The following is an 18,019-nucleotide window of genomic DNA, read 5'->3' as shown; positions in this document are numbered from 1 at the left end:
TATCTGGAATTATTTCAGTTCATGGATGCTATTGTTCACATGCCGCTGAGCCCATTTGAACTCTGTTAATAACCCAAAAAGCAGTACCCACAGTAAGTGCTCAAAATTTTTGGCCATGCGTAAGTCTTAATTAAGGATGATATAAGGCCTTCAATTTTGCAAAAGTCTCCAAAAGGTATTTCATTTCGAAGACGAAAAAGATCATGACAAATTAGTCCACGTTGGATTTTATGTTTCCAAACTGGTAAGCAGAGCTGCATTGAGTTTTGTTGAATGGACAGATTAGTGTTAGCTTGAGAGGCGGCACACAATTGATTGCTCGGTGAATTTGTCAACATGGAGATGGTGGGGGGAGGGGATTTGTGTTTGATTATGTGTCTGTACGACACATTCACACAGTGTAGTGTATGAAGTGTTGCCTCCGAGAGTGAAAATGCTTTTATTGTCTTCTCGGGGCTCCCTTAATACAATACAACGACAATACCTTGCTGAAGCTCATGGTTTTATTTGAGAAGTAGTGTAAAAGGACAGAGAGACATGCAATTGTTTGGATTATCAATAGGAGAATTTGCCTCAATGGGGAAAAAAAAACTCCATAATAGTAATTCAGGTGTTAATACAGAGTTGATTACTTGACATAACAACCCCCAAAAATGAGGCTTTGTGTGTTAGGATGACAAAAAAAAGTCACATTAGATTTGCTGATATAGTCTAGTAAAGGACAATCAGATCATATGTTTCGACAAAAATATAAGTAACGTCATAAAAAAGCCCGTCAGAAAAGTCCATCCATATAAATTAAATTCTATCCTATTCAATATTCACCGTTCCAACCTGAGGTTATTGCCCCCAGTGGGACAAATATATTTGAATACTTTCTTTATTCGTTCATCTCGGCTGTGTTATTATGCAAATGTTGTTGGGTTAAAAAAAATATAATAATAATACAATAACTGATATGAGTGGAAAATGTAGTTTCTTCCGCACTATTGAGTGTCCAGGAGCATGATGTGCAAGAAGAGGCCGGCGGACGAGACCACATCGCCGTTCTTGTTCAGGAGCGGAACGTGGCGATAACCTAGGAAAAGTAAGGTCGAAGAGGAGCAGCGTCACATCACTTCCACCAAATGGCACACAACACAACGTGTGAGAGGGATAACACCAAATTTAACACACCTGCTCCCCATCACACACACGTGACACCTCGTGATACACTCATGAGTCAAACGACACCGGCAAGGGAAAATGGATAACTGGCTAATTTTCAGCTTGAGGTGTACTCACTTTTGTTGCAAGCGGTTTAGACATTAATGGCTGTGTGTGTTATTTTGAGGGGACAATACATTTACACTGTTATACAAGCTGTACACGGACTGCTATAGATTTGAGCAGTGTCATTTCTCTAGTCATGTCACATTAAAAGATATCGTCACGATAAAAAGAAAACCTTTTAAACAAATATTTTTGGGCAATATTTTACATTAGAAACACAAAAGAAAAAAGACGTATCAATTCTATTTCACGAACAAAAAATGTTTTTGTGCGAGATGCTCATTACCGTTCTGTACGCAGGTGAGCGGCAGGCAGTACTGGCCAATGAGATCGTTGGCCGACGTGGCGTCGTAGTCCTCCACCACCAATCGCAAAATGGCCAGCTCGGGGACGGAGATGTCGAATTGGAACCGTTCATTCCACATGGGGTTGAACCCTATACAAAAAAAAAAAAATGTATATAGTATGGAACACAAGGGGCACTTCTGTATTCGTGTATGTGTGTCTTTGAGCAGTTCACCATTGTTTTCGATGTAGTGCGTCTCCTTGCTGGCATTGTCTGCCCGCACGCCGTGCACCTCCACCCTCACCAGGGGGTCCACGATGGATTTCTGTTTATCAACGTTGAGTTTGGGCAACTGTTGGGCCGAGATCACCTACATGGCGTCCCATAATACAACAATTACAATGGAAATAACTTTTCAAAGGCCGGTATGCAATAGTATATAAAAAGTTCCTGCCCATCCATCATTGCGCGAGGAAGTTGGCAATTTACAACCATGCGCCACATACACACAGTGTAGTGTATAAACTCAAACGTATACAAGTAAAAATTACAACTTGATGCTCTCTCTCCTAATATTGGAACATTTTTTTTAAAAAAATTCTCCACTATAAAAAAAACATGGAACAATCTTTACATTTTAGGCAAAATGTTTTTCCCCCTATTTTAATTTGTTTCTTGTCCTTCTCATAATGTTAAGGTTTTGATGTGAAATTCCAACTTTTTGATTTTTGTTTCAATTTCTTCTGTGTTTTCAGGCTCCAGACAGTAGTTGGTGTTGCATTGTTGTACATTTTCTTTCGAAGAATGAAAAGTTTTTTTTCGTTATTTCTTTTTTATATTAGGAGAAAAAACTAAACGTTGAAGCCTGGTGAGCGTGTCTGCTAAAAGCCTCACCATGACATGGAGATTCTTCTTCTTGAGCCAGGATCCCGCAGAAAGGACGTTGGGGTCGAACTGAGACCTGGCGTCTCTTTGGAATTCCGGCTTGAGGATGTAGCCGCACATACCGTTGGGTAGGAAGCGTCCCTGGTTGATGTGCATCTCTTTGTTGGGGGTCTGGAAGTTGAGGGCCACTGCCAATGCAACGTTAATGTTACTTTCAATGGAAGTAGATTGTTGGAATTGCGAATGGGGAATAGGAATGGAGGGACGCACCTATTTGGCAACCAGCGTTCCACATAGGTACCGGGTTGTAGTTGGAGGAGTCGGTTCTGGAGCCAGCAGGGTAGATCCGGCTCAGCTTGTCTATGTTGTGGTGGATGAAGGCAGTGGCTGCAAGGTTTGGTTACAACACACTTTGTTCAAATGGGACATACTGGTAAATTCCTGTTTCAATGGCTTGTACGCAAATGTTTTCTCGTTAAAAAAAAGAAATAATAAATTCACCTAATTCATTTTTCAGTCATAGAATGAAGTTGTTAACTTTTTTGTTGTATTACATTTTCATTTTTAAAAATGATCAAAATATTATGCATTTTTATCATCAAATTACAACTTTTTAAAATCCTAATCTTACGTAATGATCTTGTGAACTCAATGTTTCTCTATTTCTTTTCCTCTGAGAATGTTGACCTTTTCTCCCAATATCTCGTTAAATTACTCTTTGTCAATTAATTTTTTTAGAAGAATAAATTATTTTCTACTAATGTTAAATAATAATAATGATAATTGTCCTGTAATTATTTATTTTCCTATAAAAAATAAAATAAAATCACAATTTTTTTTCCTCTATTGTTACACACATTTCTCACAAAATGCATCTTCCTCTGACTACAACAAATTTCCTCATAGGATTCTGCCATCTCTCATATAATTCTGACATATTCTTCTATTATAACATTGTCCTTATAAAATCTTTTCAAGTATTTCAAAAGTGACTCAGGCGTTAGGACAGATTAGCATTGATTAACTGCACTAACATTATTTCTGAAGCAGCACATACTCAAATGTTTGACTGAGGTGTGGACAGGAGTGTATATCTGTCCATCAATTGATAAATGTAATTTGATGTCTTAGTGATGAAGTGCTGCCTCTACTAGTGAAAACACAATCCATGCTTTTACTGTCTGTCACAGAAATGTTATGAAGACACCTGGGAACCATTTTAAATAAATAATGAAAAAAAAAAAAAGCATAATATTTCTCTTGGTGGTCACCTGAGTTCTCAGCCAGGTTGAAGGCTTTGCTCTCCTTAAAGGAGGACATCTCGTAGAAGTCCAGCTTGTCCCTGGCGTGTTCAAAACCATTGAAGTGGACACTCTTGCAGTAGACAACCACGTCTGACAGCTCCCTGGCCAGTGTGAGCTTTGATTTCTGAAAAGAAAGTGGTGATAATAATAAAATTAGGAAGTTTTTCTTGTGAAATTGCATTTTTTCCCCCTCATAGACTACAGGTACGTTTCACTAAATTAAATAAACTCATTCAAATTTATTGAGATGGCATACCTAAATAAATTGCCGAACTTCTGGCAACACTGCTAGTAATGGTCTCACATTTTCTTTGAATGGCTTATGATGACTTCACACACCTTTTGGGGAGGTTTTTGTCCATTTTCTTGCTCCGCTGCCTCGTCCTCCTCGGACACCGTGCCCTCTGAGATTGTGTTGTTGTTGTTGTTAAATGCGGCGTCCAGTTTGTTCAGGCGCTTTCCCTTGACCAGAAACTTGCCTTTCAGCTCCTGCAGAACGCAAAAGACTTTGGGAAACTATCCTCTAAAACAGTGGTTCTCAAATTGGGGTTCGAAGCTTTACTTTGAGGCCCGCAAAATGTAATAACCAATTGGCTAAAATTCTGACTCATTTTCTCATTTTTTTTCTTGTGAAATTAATTTTTTTTTCTAATCAAAATACTTTTTTTTTCATATTGTTTTTCTTGTGATTTTTTTCCCCTCACACTAACCTCTGGTGAGGGAAAGGTGGTGGGTACAACGTTCCCAAGGGGCTTCGTGACCAAAGCGTCCCCCAGGATTGAGATTATGTAGTGGGCCATGAGCTTCTGCTGGTCCACGCCGCAGTGGTTCTCCAAAGACAGGATGACCGGGTAGTCCGATGTCTGGGTGAAGGAGTGGATGCCATGTTAGCAAAAAAAAACAACCTGGAATGCTACAATTTCCCAGCAAAGTAAGATAACACTTATTTAAAACTATTCAAAACAATATTTATTTCATGGATGGATTGTCAGTCAGTAAATGCTCCTGGTGTTACTTACAAATACTCTACGCTGCCGACACTGCTGTTTGAGTACGCTTGTGGGTGTGTGTGTGTGCATGTGTTGACACCCGTTGTGGTGCTTTTTCAGTTTGAGAGATGTTTCGGGTGTTACATATACAGTTGTAATATTGGTGTTTTGTGGACATTGATGACATTGCTTCAATAATATCTTGCTTTAAATTATGAGGACTGGTGTTTAGTTGGTTATAGCTGATCATACTGTGTTTGCTGTTGGTTAGGGTTGACATGATGATTACGTGTGTTAGTGCTGCATGAGTAGAGTATAGGATTATCAAAAATATGTAGCAATAAGTACTGCAATAATAATCCCCCCATGCATTTCATGCGCCCGCCTTAATTCACTGCCATTGACGGCTATAGAAGTCAAATCTCCATGTGAACTGGGAAGGCTGGCAGTAAATGAGTTAAGACTGAAGTCTGGTGACGGTGATGGCAGGCACCTGAAAGGCGTAGTCTTTAATGGCCTTGATGACGTCCTTGAAGAGGATTTTGGAGGTGAGTGTGTAGCCGTGGTAGATAACGGGCTCTCCATTGGCGCCGTCCCAACAGTCCAGCTCCACGCAGCGGCAACTCTTCATCAGAGCTCTGAATAAAAAACGAAACTCTACGCCTGAGTAAATCAATGCCTACTACTCTGCTGAAAATAAAGGCCCCAGGTCGCATTTCAATTAAATGCCAAATACTGCGCAGTTGACTAAATGCTTGCAGCCTTACTTTAAATAAATGCCCAGTAGTCTGCAATTGAGTCAATAAACGCAGAGTCCTCTGTTGAGAAAATAAATGTCCCTCGCCTTACATCAGATAAATACCAAGTACTGAGTAAATGAAAGCCTAGTATTTTGCAGTTGAGTAAATAAATAACCCCCGGCCTTACTTCAAATAAATGCCTCGTACCAGTAGCCAGTTAGTCAAAATATGCCCTATTTTCTTTACCTGATGTAGGCCTCGGTGCTGCTGGGTCCTTTGAGCTGGTCTTTGGTCAGGTATGTGTTATGCGAAGAGGAAATGTAGTAATGGCTGAGAGGCTGCGTCATGTCCTGGCAAAGGTTCTTGTAGGCAGGGTTGAAGATGTTGCAGTCTTCGTGCTGAAGGTACATCTGGAAGCCGTCTTTGGTCATGTTGTTATTCTGTTTGACTGAAGGGATAAAGAAGGTAAGGAAGACAAACACTGTAAGTGTTGTTTCAGTTCAATTTTCCTGATGTCTACCAACCCGTTTCATCCATCTCGTATTTTTCGATCAGTCTCAGAGCGTCCGATATGGTCGCGTCCTCTCTCTGCTCATTCAGCAGGAAGTTGAGCAGATCCGGAACGCTCAGCTGACCATCCGTTTGAGCGTAGTTCCCGTAGATTACATCTATCTCCTCTCGGTGGGTCAGAAGCTCGTAAAACTTCTTGATCTCCAAGTCTTCCAGGTAGCCCGAGTTGGACTGGTCACATTTCTACAACCCCATGTGGATTAGCTAGATGGTCCGTGCTGGCCTAAACACTAACAAAAGCACTGACCAATATATCCAAGCGAACTAATATTTGTTCCATGAAATTGTATTAGTATATTCCCAACAGTTTGTAGGTCAAAGTGACTTAAATTATAATAGCAATGAGACTTCTTTAACCATCGCATATCAAATTTGCCTCACAGGGCCAGCTAACTAGCCCACAGTAACGGCAGCATTTTCCCTTCTCTGATTGATCAGTCAGAACAAAACTTGTTACAGTGTTCCCCGACATTCGTGATTGGCTGCTCACAAATTCACCTCTTCGCGGATATTTTGTTTGACTTGTCCACCGTTATTCGCTGAAAAACTAAAAGCCAAAGGTCCAAAGCCCTGCTTAATTTAAAAGTAGTGCTTTAGCACCATCTTGTGCCATTTTTGGTGACAAGTAATTATGTTGGAGTAAGGGGAGGAGCTTGTATTAGACAGGCCAAAGCCCTATCTAAGCCAGGTTCGTCGAGCAAAACACATCTACAACTATTTGCACACATGAATACATTTAATAATAATAGCTCTGTATGTATTGTTTTTGTCACATAATTAGATCAATATTGATTCTGAACCTCACCAGATGACGTACGTGGCACAGTTGTGTGTGACTATATTGCGCTTTTGTATAGCATTTATGGTTTCTATAATTGCGATGTGACAGTAGTGGTAGTCGTATAAGTCCCCAAAGAAGAGACTCAGGTGCCAAACGGAGGGCTTGCCACTGTTGAAGAGGTACCCACCTTAAAAAGTTCTTCGGCGTACGTTTCGTCCACCTCGATGTTGATGTGTCGCAGGAAGCGCTTCAACTCCTTCAGGTTCATTTTATTGTCGTTGTTCTTGTCCGCTTTGCGCATGCAGTCGATGATCCAGCTGGCAATCGGATGCAAGGATTTGATTTGCAATTGAACTCTCTAACTTAACATTTGAGGCCATTTTTGCCAAGGATACTGCTCGCTCTTCTGTTGCCGGCTGAGGTTGCGCATGTTGCTCATGACTTTCTCAAAGCTTTTGACCCACTGATTGGCCTCCTCCTGATTGCCAGCCATCAGGTCCAAGACCTTCTTGCGGCCCTTGAAGACGATGGAGAAGCAGCGCTCTTCTTCACTCGGTTCCGTGTGTTTGTTGAAGCCCTCAGACTGGCGGCCGTTACGCACCGAGTCGATGTCGTCGACGGAGACTGCATGAAGAAAGGCAGGAGTTTGTGGAAAGGATTCTTTGGTGGTGTGCTTAAAGATGACGGTCAAGGCACACCACACACATCGATCCATCCAAACACAATCAAGAGTCTCGGTCACCCAACCAGAAGTCGATAAAACATAACCCCGACTAAGCTTGCTACCTGATTGACTCGGAGTCGGAAGTATTCAGAGTTGCCCCCACACAATTTTTACAACTGGATCAGCTTTTACCCTAAAATTTGCAAAGAAGTAGTTTCCAGTGTCCTATGAGACCAAACTGTCCTCAGGCTGGAAGAGGAAAAAATACTTTTTTATTCAACACACTGCATGATATGCTTCTTCCGGCCCAAAACTGTAAAAAACGAAAACCGGTGAGCACTATGCTATCACCACTATACTGTATCTAACTATGGACGATGAATATGACAAAGTGAAAAAAAAATAGCAAACTATGGAAACACTTTCAAAACAGCTAACTACACATAACCAACTGCAGACGGTGAAGGTTAATGTCACTGGAATCATTACAGAAACTTATTTTATTCAAGATGGTGCATGACAAGCTGCCGAGGCTAGAAACAAAAATACGCATTATGTCTGACTGAACCATGGATTTAACTTCCTTCCTCAAACCGGACAAAGCTTCCACGAGTCCCAGCAATTGGTTGTCTATTATATCGACAGGAAGCAGTTTGTGTCTGCTCTCACTGCTTTGGGCTTCTAGTCAAAATGCACCGATTTAAAAAAATAAAAAATTCCATGTTGTTGTTTGGCGGCACGGTGATACGTGTTACATAATTTCTTTTCATAAAATTGGTTAGTTTTTATTCATTTTTGTATTCATTCATGTCATTACAAAATTGGTAAATAGATTTATTGTAAATGATAAAAACAATTAATAAAACAAGCTATTCCACATGTGACTTTTTTAAATTTATTTTTTTAATTCAATAATTGGTCAAATGATTATAATTACTTTTATAATGAATAATAACAATGGCAATCAATTATTTTATTAGTAAAATAAACTATTGTTGCATTAGTTTAGCCATTTCCCCCAAAAATGTATTTATGTATTTATTTTAAATTATTTATTTTTTTATTCATGTTCATGTTTTTAAAATGTATTTTATTAGTTTCATTGGTTGATTGTAAATAATGAGATAACATCAGTAAAATAAACAATTTTGACAAGTTTTTTTAAATTAAATTAGTTGATGATAATGAAAAATGAACATTTTAAAAAATAAGAATTATTATCTCATAGAAACAATTTTACTAGACACACATTTGAACTATTCGCTTTACCTAAACTACAGCTGACCTGGCCCATCTGTTCATTTTCAAAACACAATGTGGCCCTTTTGGCCCACAAAATTTTGCCCACCCCTACTTTAAAGTGTCTTACTTGCTCTGTTGCCATGTAAACACCATCCAACAAACATCTTTCTTATTGTAGATATTCCAAGTCGGGTTACATAATAGCAGCAGTTAACTTCCACCAATGTGTATTCGGTAAACAATTACGCCCCGACGGTTGAGCTTATAAAGCAGCCCCTCGAGACGTCGACTTGTGGTCGAGCGGAGCATGAAATTTCCAGCACATTCCAGGGGGAGATTTGATTACCCGCCCAATGTGCTGCCCTCATTTGAACCACTCAAATGCAGACAACAAGAGATGACATTAGCAACGATAAGACATTTTGTTCCATCTGCGTGAAGCCTCAGCTCGCTCTCACGACACTATTGTGCAACTGCTTAATGTACGGAACAACATGCATTATGTCACCTAGCTAGCCGTTTGTGTGACAAAAACAGCAAAAATTAACATGCTTACAATCTTAGTCTTAAATCTTAAGCGTCGATTAAGCGCCATCTCATGGCATCTTGGTGCCAAGGAACTATGTCAAAGTCAGTCGCGGCGCTATTGTGTCATGCTTCGCTGCTATCTTGTGGCATCTTGATACCAATGAACTATGTTGAAGTGAGGTGAGGAGCTTCCTTTAGCCTGTTGCCGCCATCTTGTGGCAAGCATAGGCAATTATAAACCATTTAAGGGGGCATCAATTACTCGCAAATTTTTTTATTTTTTTTTTACTATTTATGGCGGCGCTCGGTCCCTATCACCCATGAATAGTGCAGGAACACTGTATTCAATTTATGTTGAGAAGTGATTTGATTTTTTTTTAAATAAATAAATACTTATAAATACTAAAAGGTGAAGAATAGTTACAATTTTCCTAGACATTTTCTGAAATCCTTTTTGCAACACATGAAGTAGACATGATTTGCCTTGGTGGGCCACAAAAACAATGTGACGCAGATTGAGTTTGACGCATGTGGTCTAATAAAAGTCTTTGTTCTGTATAGAGTCCATGCGGAGGCAACACGAAAGGTCAAGCTTGAAAGTGGTGGGAGGGTGGGGTTATGAAACCCACCCAAAAAGCTGGGCGGTGTACTCTGTTCTCAGCTGACTGCGCGCACACTTTGGAAGCTTGAAGAGGAGCGTTTGTGCAATGCTTGGGAATTTGGACGGAAAAATCTGCATCTGGAGGTGGGGAAATATGCAAGGGAAAGTCAGCAGTGAAATATTTCCCCTGTGCCATGTGAGAGAGAGAGAACCACATTCAAACAAACACACGACATGCTTTCCTTTGCAAAGTTAGAGCAAGTGACATGATAGTGGTGCATCCATGTGTTCTAGAACCCCAGTATCAAGTTGTGGAAGGAGGATTGCAGCACTCACATGTCTGCTTGCGCTTGAAAATCTTGTTGGACTCATGCCACACGGTCTTGCAGTCCTCTTGCAGCCGGTAGAAGCGAGTCTTCTGCCAGGACCGGGACCGAACCTTGGTCAGCGTGCCGCCGGTCAGCAGGAACTGCAGATCCGGGTCGCCGTCCAAACCTGGGGGTAAAGGGGAGAAAATGTCGATATTAGAACTAATATAGAATATGCCAGATCTCGTTAGCATTATACATTGGTTCACTTCACTTGGCATTTTTTTCCCATGTTGTTTTGATGTTTTATTAATTTGAACAACTTGGAAGTCAATCAATGTCACAGAACGGATTGTGTTCCACTTTTCTGATTTATTTTCTTTTTTTAACACATGTAAATGCATTTACCACAATTTGAATCCTTCCCGGCTGTGTGTCTAATTACTGTCATTGTAACCTGGTAATACTACAGTATTATGCAGAAGTGAATCATTTTTTGGATTAAAAAAAAAACACACCATCACAGTCACATGGCTTCAACGTAGTTCTGCATTCAGCACTATGTATGATCTTTTAATATGGAATTAGAGATGAGCAGTGGTTTACGATCAAAGGGCTGATCTCGGCGCTTAGGAGAAGGCGTGAGAGGAGTCTACTGAAAATGAGTCCAGACTTACTGACAACCGCCATGAGGTCAACAAGACGACATGGCTGTATTTATACTGCAAGGGTAAAGTGACAAAATTATATATATATATATATATATATATGGTTAGAGCGTCAGCCTCACAGTTCTGAGGACCCGGGTTCAATCCCCGGCCCCGCCTGTGTGGAGTTTGCATGTTCTCCCCGTGCCTGCGGGGGTTTTCTCCGGGCACTCCGGTTTCCTCCCACATCCCCATGCATTAATTGGAGACTCTAAATTGCCCGTAGGCATGACTGTGACTGCGAATGGTTGTTTGTTTCTATGTGCCCTGCGATTGGCTGGCAACCAGTTCAGGGTGTATCCCGCCTCCTGCCCGATGACAGCTGGGATAGGATCCAGCACGCCCGCGACCCTAGTGAGGAGAAGCGGCTCAGAAAATGGATGGATGGATGGATATATTATCTATGCTTTCATGTGGCACAATTGAGATATGTTTCAGGCAAGCGTAAATACAAAATAATCATCATTTAAATCAACGAGGGGAAGAGTCAGCCCAGGCCAACGAAACACTATGGAACGTTTTTATTATTTCTACATTATTATTTACTTCGCTTGTATTTACATCACTCCAACTTAACTGTACATTAAATCAAAACTGGACTGGACTACACTGTACACAGTGTGAATCCAGCCTAAGAGTGAAATGAGTTTAAAATGAGCCATGCATTTAAAAAATAATAATGTTTTGTTAGAAAATGCAAGCACTCTCTCATCGAGAGCACCCAGTGCTACAAGGCTTTCCCTAAGAAAAAAAAATCAGGGTCGTAGGCAGAATAGGAACATTGCTGGCATATTCTCCCCCACCTATTTTGACTGTGCCTCCGACTCGCGTTCAGTTTGTGGAGAGGGGAGCTCGACACAGCTGCACCGTGCACATTGGAGGAAATCAAGCAGATATGTGCGACCTTGTTGCCGAGTTCACTACATTTGAGAATGTTGCATGCCTTTGTACTAATGTGTGACTAATATCTTATAAGAATCATATGAGTTGTTTTTTTTCTTTTCAGAAAGACACTGAATGAGGAATCACGCACTTTCAATCTGACAAAGCCTTATGAACCCCTATTTACGACACGTCTTGACTTTTACTTCTGTATTTTGGAATTTTTTTATTCCACTTTGAAGCTTTCAAAACAAACCCTGAGACTTTTTTTTTTTTTTTTTTTTAGCTGAGGTAGCCTTTCCAGAGAAACTTGGAAAATGTGATTAGACTACACAGTCTGTTCGCTGAAAGACGTTCAGTCACATGTAGGGATGCATTACAGCCCTTAAAGTTGCAGTCGTCACTAATATAAGCATGATTGGACTCTCTGGCTAACTGTTTCTATCTTTTCTAGTGTCCGTCCATCTTTTCACAGAGCTTGTCCTCATTAGGGTCACAGGTGAGCTGGAGCCCATCCCAGCTGAGTTTTGTCGACCGTATACCGTACAGTGAATTGCACGGCACAAAACGCATTCATACCGATGGACACATGTAGAGTCTTCAATGACCCGAACATGAATGTTCTTGGAATGTGGGAGGATGCTGCACTGCAGGGAACGTATAGACAAACAATAATTCCCCCTCTTATTTACAACTTTGGACATTTTACAGACCTCAATTAACCTAACGTGCATGTTTTTGGGATGTGGACTCCCAATGTGTAGCTACAAAATGTCATAAACACTGTAAACGTCAAGGGCGATGCCACCACGAAAGGGTGTCAAAGGGGGAGTATTTTTACTTTATTAGACTTTTATTACAATGCTGTTAACTTCTCTTGGACCGCGCATGACTGTTAATAATGCTAAAATGTTAATTAAAACCCACCACGGATGAATTGAATTACGCACTCTTTCCTATATTTTTAAATGGTGGAGGTCAACTTCTTAGTTTAGTTTAGTTTGTAGTTTCAAGTTGTACCAAAGCAGAACACTGCGACAAGCCATTGTAATTTCTAAGTATCACTAGAGTCACTCCCGCTGGCATGATCTGGCTAAAATGTCAGAATTCAGTAGGATAAGAGATAAAATATATGCCGTGTTTTTTCGTGGAAAACTGAAATGTTCTTGTTTCTATTTTGAAATGGGCAATTGTAGAAAAATGAAACACTATGTAGATCACATTGTCTTTGAAGGGTGAGTAGTACTTCTTTGTACTGAAATAATGGTTAATAATGCTGAAATGTTACTTAAAAATATTTCTGGAGAGCCGATGATGGCGACAGTTCCAGCCCAGATTAATTGACTTTCACATCATTTCCCATGTTTTGAAATGAATGCAAAGTCAAAAGGTTTTTCAGGTGGGTACAGCATGTATTCCCAAATTGTACTAAGCAATAACATACAGTAGTGTGCGGCTTTGTAAGTAACCTTAAAGACAGTGTTGACTCTTTTGAGGTCTTTCTGTAAACTCAAAGAAAGAAAGAATGCATTGCTGCAGGCAATGTGGTGAACGCCTTGAAGAAACCTTGGTCAAAACTAAAAACAGCCACTTCTTCGGCCTTACACTTGATTGTTTTACTTTTAGTCATGCATTGCAAACATAGTTGCAGATCTCCTGGGTGAATGGTGAGGTGGTGGTCCGGAGGTGGGTGGTGGTCACTCACCGATACGTTTCCCGTTTTCTTGGGCCACTTTCCTCACGTGCTCCTGGTGAGCTAGTTCCTCCGACGGACTCCTTGTCGGCCTTTTTTTCCAGCACGACATTGGAATGGAATGAAATATTTACCCGCAAGGAGATTTTAAAATTAATAATAATAAAAAATAAAGCCGGTGCTCGGACCGCAAGAAAAGGAGCAAAGATCACATTAAAGAGGGGCACGTAAGCGCTCCGTCACTGGGCGGGTCCGAGTTCTCGTCTTATTGCCGCGAGTTTGAGGCACCAAATTACGCGAAAAAGGAAAGAGAACGTCTCATAATCTGAGTCCATCTTTGGAATCCGTGTGTTTTTCTACACACGCGCCGGCAAGATTGCAGCGGTCTTGTGTCAACTCCGTGCAAGAGCATAAACAACGGCGTCACGTGACCTAAGAGCATATGCGTCACTTGCGATGACGAACGGTCGACTGACAAGGTCGAAAAATGGACGAATACGATACTACTGAAATACAATAACTGTCAATATACGTAATATCATAATACGCAATGACCATTCAAATTGGCTCAATTACAAAGTATAATTCGTACAGAGATGACACGTGTGAATATATATGTTTGCTTTTTAACGATTCTATATTGAGTAAATGTATTTATATATTTTTAAAGGCCCCAATTTATCTGCCCGCCATGATAATTCACGAAAAATAAAAATTATAATTGTTTATAATAATACATTAATATTATTATTATTATTACATTACTACTACTACTACTACTAATAATAATAATAGTATAATTTTAAAGAGGAAATGCTATATATGTATATATATATATATATATATATATATATATATATATATATATATATATATATATATATATGTATATATATATCTGGGGTGGGGAAAATATATGTAAATGTATAATTACTATACTTGACCTCCACTACACTTTCAAGCTTGAACACCCCCAGGAGGGCGCTAATAATAAAAGTAACATTTTATAGAGGAAATGCCTATATTTAACCTTTTTCTTGTGTGGAAACAAAATCATGAGTAAAAATAATGTAAATGTGTAATTATTATGCCAGACCAGTGGATATTTAAATATCGCACACCTTTGGAAGAGTACTAATAATCATAGTCAACAATAAACATCAAATTCTATAGAGGATATGTTTATGTGTATCCTTTTTTATTTTGTGAAAATATAATCATTTTATTGTCTAATGATTATACCAGAGGGCGTTTAGCCTTTTTATCTCGCTTGACCCTGGGGATTGAATCCCAGGATCAGAGCACAACAATATCTATGATTCAACTCAGGCCACGGTTGTTTTTTTGCATGGCTTTTGAACAAACTCTTACCCAATTTTAAAAGCAGATCAGCAGATTCCACTTTTATTCTTGTGCGCCCCCAGAAGGGTAGTGAATATAAAAATGTGCAACAATATCGTCAGTCCCTGTAAAGTAAAGCGCTGGATAGCACCGAAGGTGCTCAAGTTCTTATATATAGTAGCAGGGCAGCAGCGACCGGTGTGTTTAAGCCACGCTAAAAAAAAATCAGGAAAACTGAAATGGTGAAAAATAGTCAAACACTATATTTTACAATTGAGTACTCCATAGTTCTCAGTCTTTCTTTTCAGTAAGTGTTTTCAAACATGTATAAGGTATTTAAAGATTAAAAAAATGAATTTAAAAAAAAATAATAATCTGAATTCACTTTACAGGGTCTTTAATCCTGCACAATGCCCTGTGGCGGGTAAGAAGAAAAGTTACATTCAATGGAGGAAATGCTTGTATGGTACTTCAATCCCTCCCTGGGACCCAAATTTACTCAAACGTGATATACTGCCATAACAATCCCCCAAAACCATGACCCAAGAGTTACAATATGTTGACCCGCGAGCCACAAATTGTTCACCCTGCTCTCCGGTAAGTGGATGTGAAATGTTGGATCAGAAGTGGAATTGGGCTGTAAATGTGTGCGTCACCCAACGCAACTCACTGTGTCTCCTGGCAGTGCCATTGGTCTCCATTCCACCCTGCTTCTGAGTGTGCGCCGGTGGCCGAAAGTCCACAACTCCGTCCACGTCCACCCTAATCCCGATCGTAAAACTTGTGTGCGTGTGTGTGCGTTATCCTGCAGGGAGTTCACTTTCCCCCTCCTATCGTCTCTCTCTCTCTCTCCACTCTCTGAGGCGCAGTGCGTAGCTAACAACAGCCCCGTCCAATCTATATGGGTCTGATTCAGTCCACACCCTCTACTGCCGTGCCGGTCTAACAAGTACTTTCATGCATGCAGGAAGCGGAGCTCCCAGGAATTCAACCCATTCTATCATAGTTAAATACCTTACAACATCCAGTACTGTAGATGTTAAATGTGCACTACCAGGGTTCTGTGATGTGTCGTGAGGCCTTCAGGGACCTCATATGCGCATGTGTGATTAGGGATTTTTCTATTAATACTAATGTTTTCTTTTCACTCTTTGTTTCTTTGCGGGGTTGCACAACATGGAACCTTTTTAGAAAGGGTGGGGCATGGGCCGAGGCAATATCCTTCTTGGCGCACGAACTTAAAGGGGACTTGTGGAAAATTAGCTCAACTGCCTTACAGCTCTGAGGTTCAGGGTTTGAATTTCAAGACTAGTTGAGTTTGCATGATCTCCTTGTGCTTGTGCAAGATTTCTGCGGGTACTCCCACTTCGTACCACATTCCAGAAAACATGCAAGACGGGTTGACTGAAGACTCTACATTGCCTATAGTTGTGATCGTGAGTGAGAATGGTTGTTTGCCTATGCATGCACTGGCATTGGCTGGCAACCAGTCCATGGTGTACCCTGCCTCTCGGCCAAAGTGGTGCACTGGTGCATTTGCATGAGACAGGACTGCCTTCCCCCTGAAAACAGGCTGATTTTAGCTCGGCAAAAAGAAGTGTAAAGTTTTCTATAATTCTTGATCCTTGGGGTAGTCTGACAAAAGCATGTCATAGACAAGTTAACAAGACACCTGGGAAGTGTTTCGAATAGTGAAAAAATGGCATGCTATGTCTTCGTTAATGCCAAAATGCAGGCACGTAGGCTACTGGTACTGATCCAAATTAGAATTGTTAAGCCATAAGCCAACCAATTATGTCTTGTGTTTTAATCAAAATGTCTAAGGTGTGGTTTTTAGCACCTTCCACATCTAATCTTTCTACACCTCGTCCCAACACCTTGTATCGCAGTCACAATAATCAACAGTAAGGCAAAGTAATACTCTTAAGGGTGTAGCCTATTTTGGGGGGATTGACACTCACATATCAGCACATCGCAACATGTGTGCTGTGTCCACACACAAGATCTTAACACTTCATTATGGCCGCTGACAGTGTGAAAGCTTCATTCTGTAACACTGGTTTTATTACGTGTGCGGTTGAGGATTGCTGAATGAAGCCACGCACGACCTTCAACACCCCAAAAGAGTTGCAGGAGCACCCAATCTCCCTTTTATTTTTTATTTTTTAAATGACAAAACAAAGCCTGTTTGTAGCCAATAAAGGATGAAAGTTTAAATTATGTCTTGTGTGTATCCAATGAGTGCAAATTTCATCGCTATATTGAATTACACTTTTTTTTTAAAAAGTACATCTAAAACATTGTGCCACTGTTACATCAAACTACTATTTTGTGCACCCCGGGTAAAATATTATAGAGGAAATTCTTATGTATATTTTTTTTGTATGAAGAAAAATCAAGCTGGGTAAAAATATGCAATTATTATTTCAGACATCGTTTCACTTCTCTGATTGCACCTCCCCCGAGGAGGGCACTATTATTCTTTTGAGGAAATGCTTACATTTAGCCTTTTTATTGTATGAAAAGGCGGCACGGTGGGCGACTGGTTAGAGCGTCAGCCTCACAGTTCTGAGGACCGGGGTTCAATCCCCGCCCCCGCTTGTGTGGAGTTTGCATGTTCTCCCTGTGCCTGTGTGGGTTTTCACCGGGCACTCCGGTTTCCTCCCAAAATGCAAAAACATGCATTAATTGGAGACTCTAAATTGCCCGTAGGTGTGACTGTGAGTGCGAATGGTTGTTTGTTTGTTTGTATGTGCCCTGCGATTGGTTGGCAACCAGTTCAGGGTGTACCTCCTGCCCGATGATAGCTGAGATAGGCTCCAGCAGGCCCGCAACCCTAGTGAGGAGAAGCGGCTAAGAAAATGGCTGGATGGATTGTATGAAAAAAAAATTATACAGAGGAATGCTCATATTAGACCATTGTATAAAAAACAAAACAAAAAAACAAGGAGGTGAATACCAGTTGCCAATACTCATCTAATTTCTCCAGGGAGGACACTACTTGTAAAGTAAAATTTTATAGAGGAAATATTTAAATTTAACCATATATATATATAAAATTTAACTATTTTGTGAAAATAAAACAACATAAATGTAGTTACTACAACAAACTGTCATTAGGCCTTTTTTCTTGCGCACCTCGGTGGTGCACCTCAGTTTGGGAATCCCCAGTGCGGAGCGCCAAAATATCAGAGCTGATTCAATCAGATGCTGCTTTATTTATTTG

At 40.3% G+C, this 18,019-nt stretch overlaps 1 protein-coding gene across 4 annotated transcripts; it reads right to left on the bottom strand.

Moving 5' to 3' along the window:
- Nucleotides 1-489: 489 nt before the first annotated feature.
- Nucleotides 490-15,700, bottom strand: plcd1a (phospholipase C, delta 1a). 4 transcript variants are annotated; one of them, XM_061757496.1, is made up of 15 exons: nt 15,464-15,700; nt 10,199-10,357; nt 7,223-7,451; nt 7,015-7,144; nt 6,001-6,229; nt 5,723-5,924; nt 5,230-5,374; nt 4,458-4,610; nt 4,087-4,236; nt 3,715-3,871; nt 2,714-2,830; nt 2,453-2,631; nt 1,793-1,928; nt 1,559-1,708; nt 490-1,078 (listed from the first exon to the last, which is right to left on the bottom strand). In XM_061757496.1, the coding sequence occupies exons 1-15, from the start codon at nt 15,492-15,494 to the stop codon at nt 987-989; spliced, it is 2,259 nt and encodes a 752-aa protein (XP_061613480.1). In that variant the 5' UTR covers nt 15,495-15,700; the 3' UTR covers nt 490-986. The 4 variants fall into 4 exon arrangements, with proteins under 4 accessions (XP_061613480.1, XP_061613479.1, XP_061613482.1 ...); XM_061757495.1 differs by lacking the exon at nt 15,464-15,700 and adding an exon at nt 13,465-13,865; XM_061757498.1 differs by lacking the exon at nt 15,464-15,700 and adding an exon at nt 9,891-10,000 and having other exon boundaries at nt 10,199-10,339.
- Nucleotides 15,701-18,019: the final 2,319 nt, after the last annotated feature.

This window comes from Phyllopteryx taeniolatus, chromosome 20, assembly GCF_024500385.1.
Source record: "Phyllopteryx taeniolatus isolate TA_2022b chromosome 20, UOR_Ptae_1.2, whole genome shotgun sequence".
Classification (NCBI taxonomy): Eukaryota; Metazoa; Chordata; class Actinopteri; order Syngnathiformes; family Syngnathidae; genus Phyllopteryx; species Phyllopteryx taeniolatus.
This window is presented reverse-complemented; position numbering and strand designations above follow the sequence as displayed.

Coding starts and splice junctions, on each gene's coding strand:
- plcd1a (XM_061757495.1), bottom strand. CDS start 13,564: ATGTCGTGCTGGAAAAAAAGGCCGACAAGGAGTCCGTCGGAGGAACTA. Junction 5,925..6,000: donor ATACGAGATGGATGAAACGG/GTTGGTAGACAT, acceptor TTATCCCTTCAG/TCAAACAGAATAACAACATG. Junction 4,611..5,229: donor TTAAAGACTACGCCTTTCAG/GTGCCTGCCATC, acceptor TCCTTCACCCAG/ACATCGGACTACCCGGTCAT.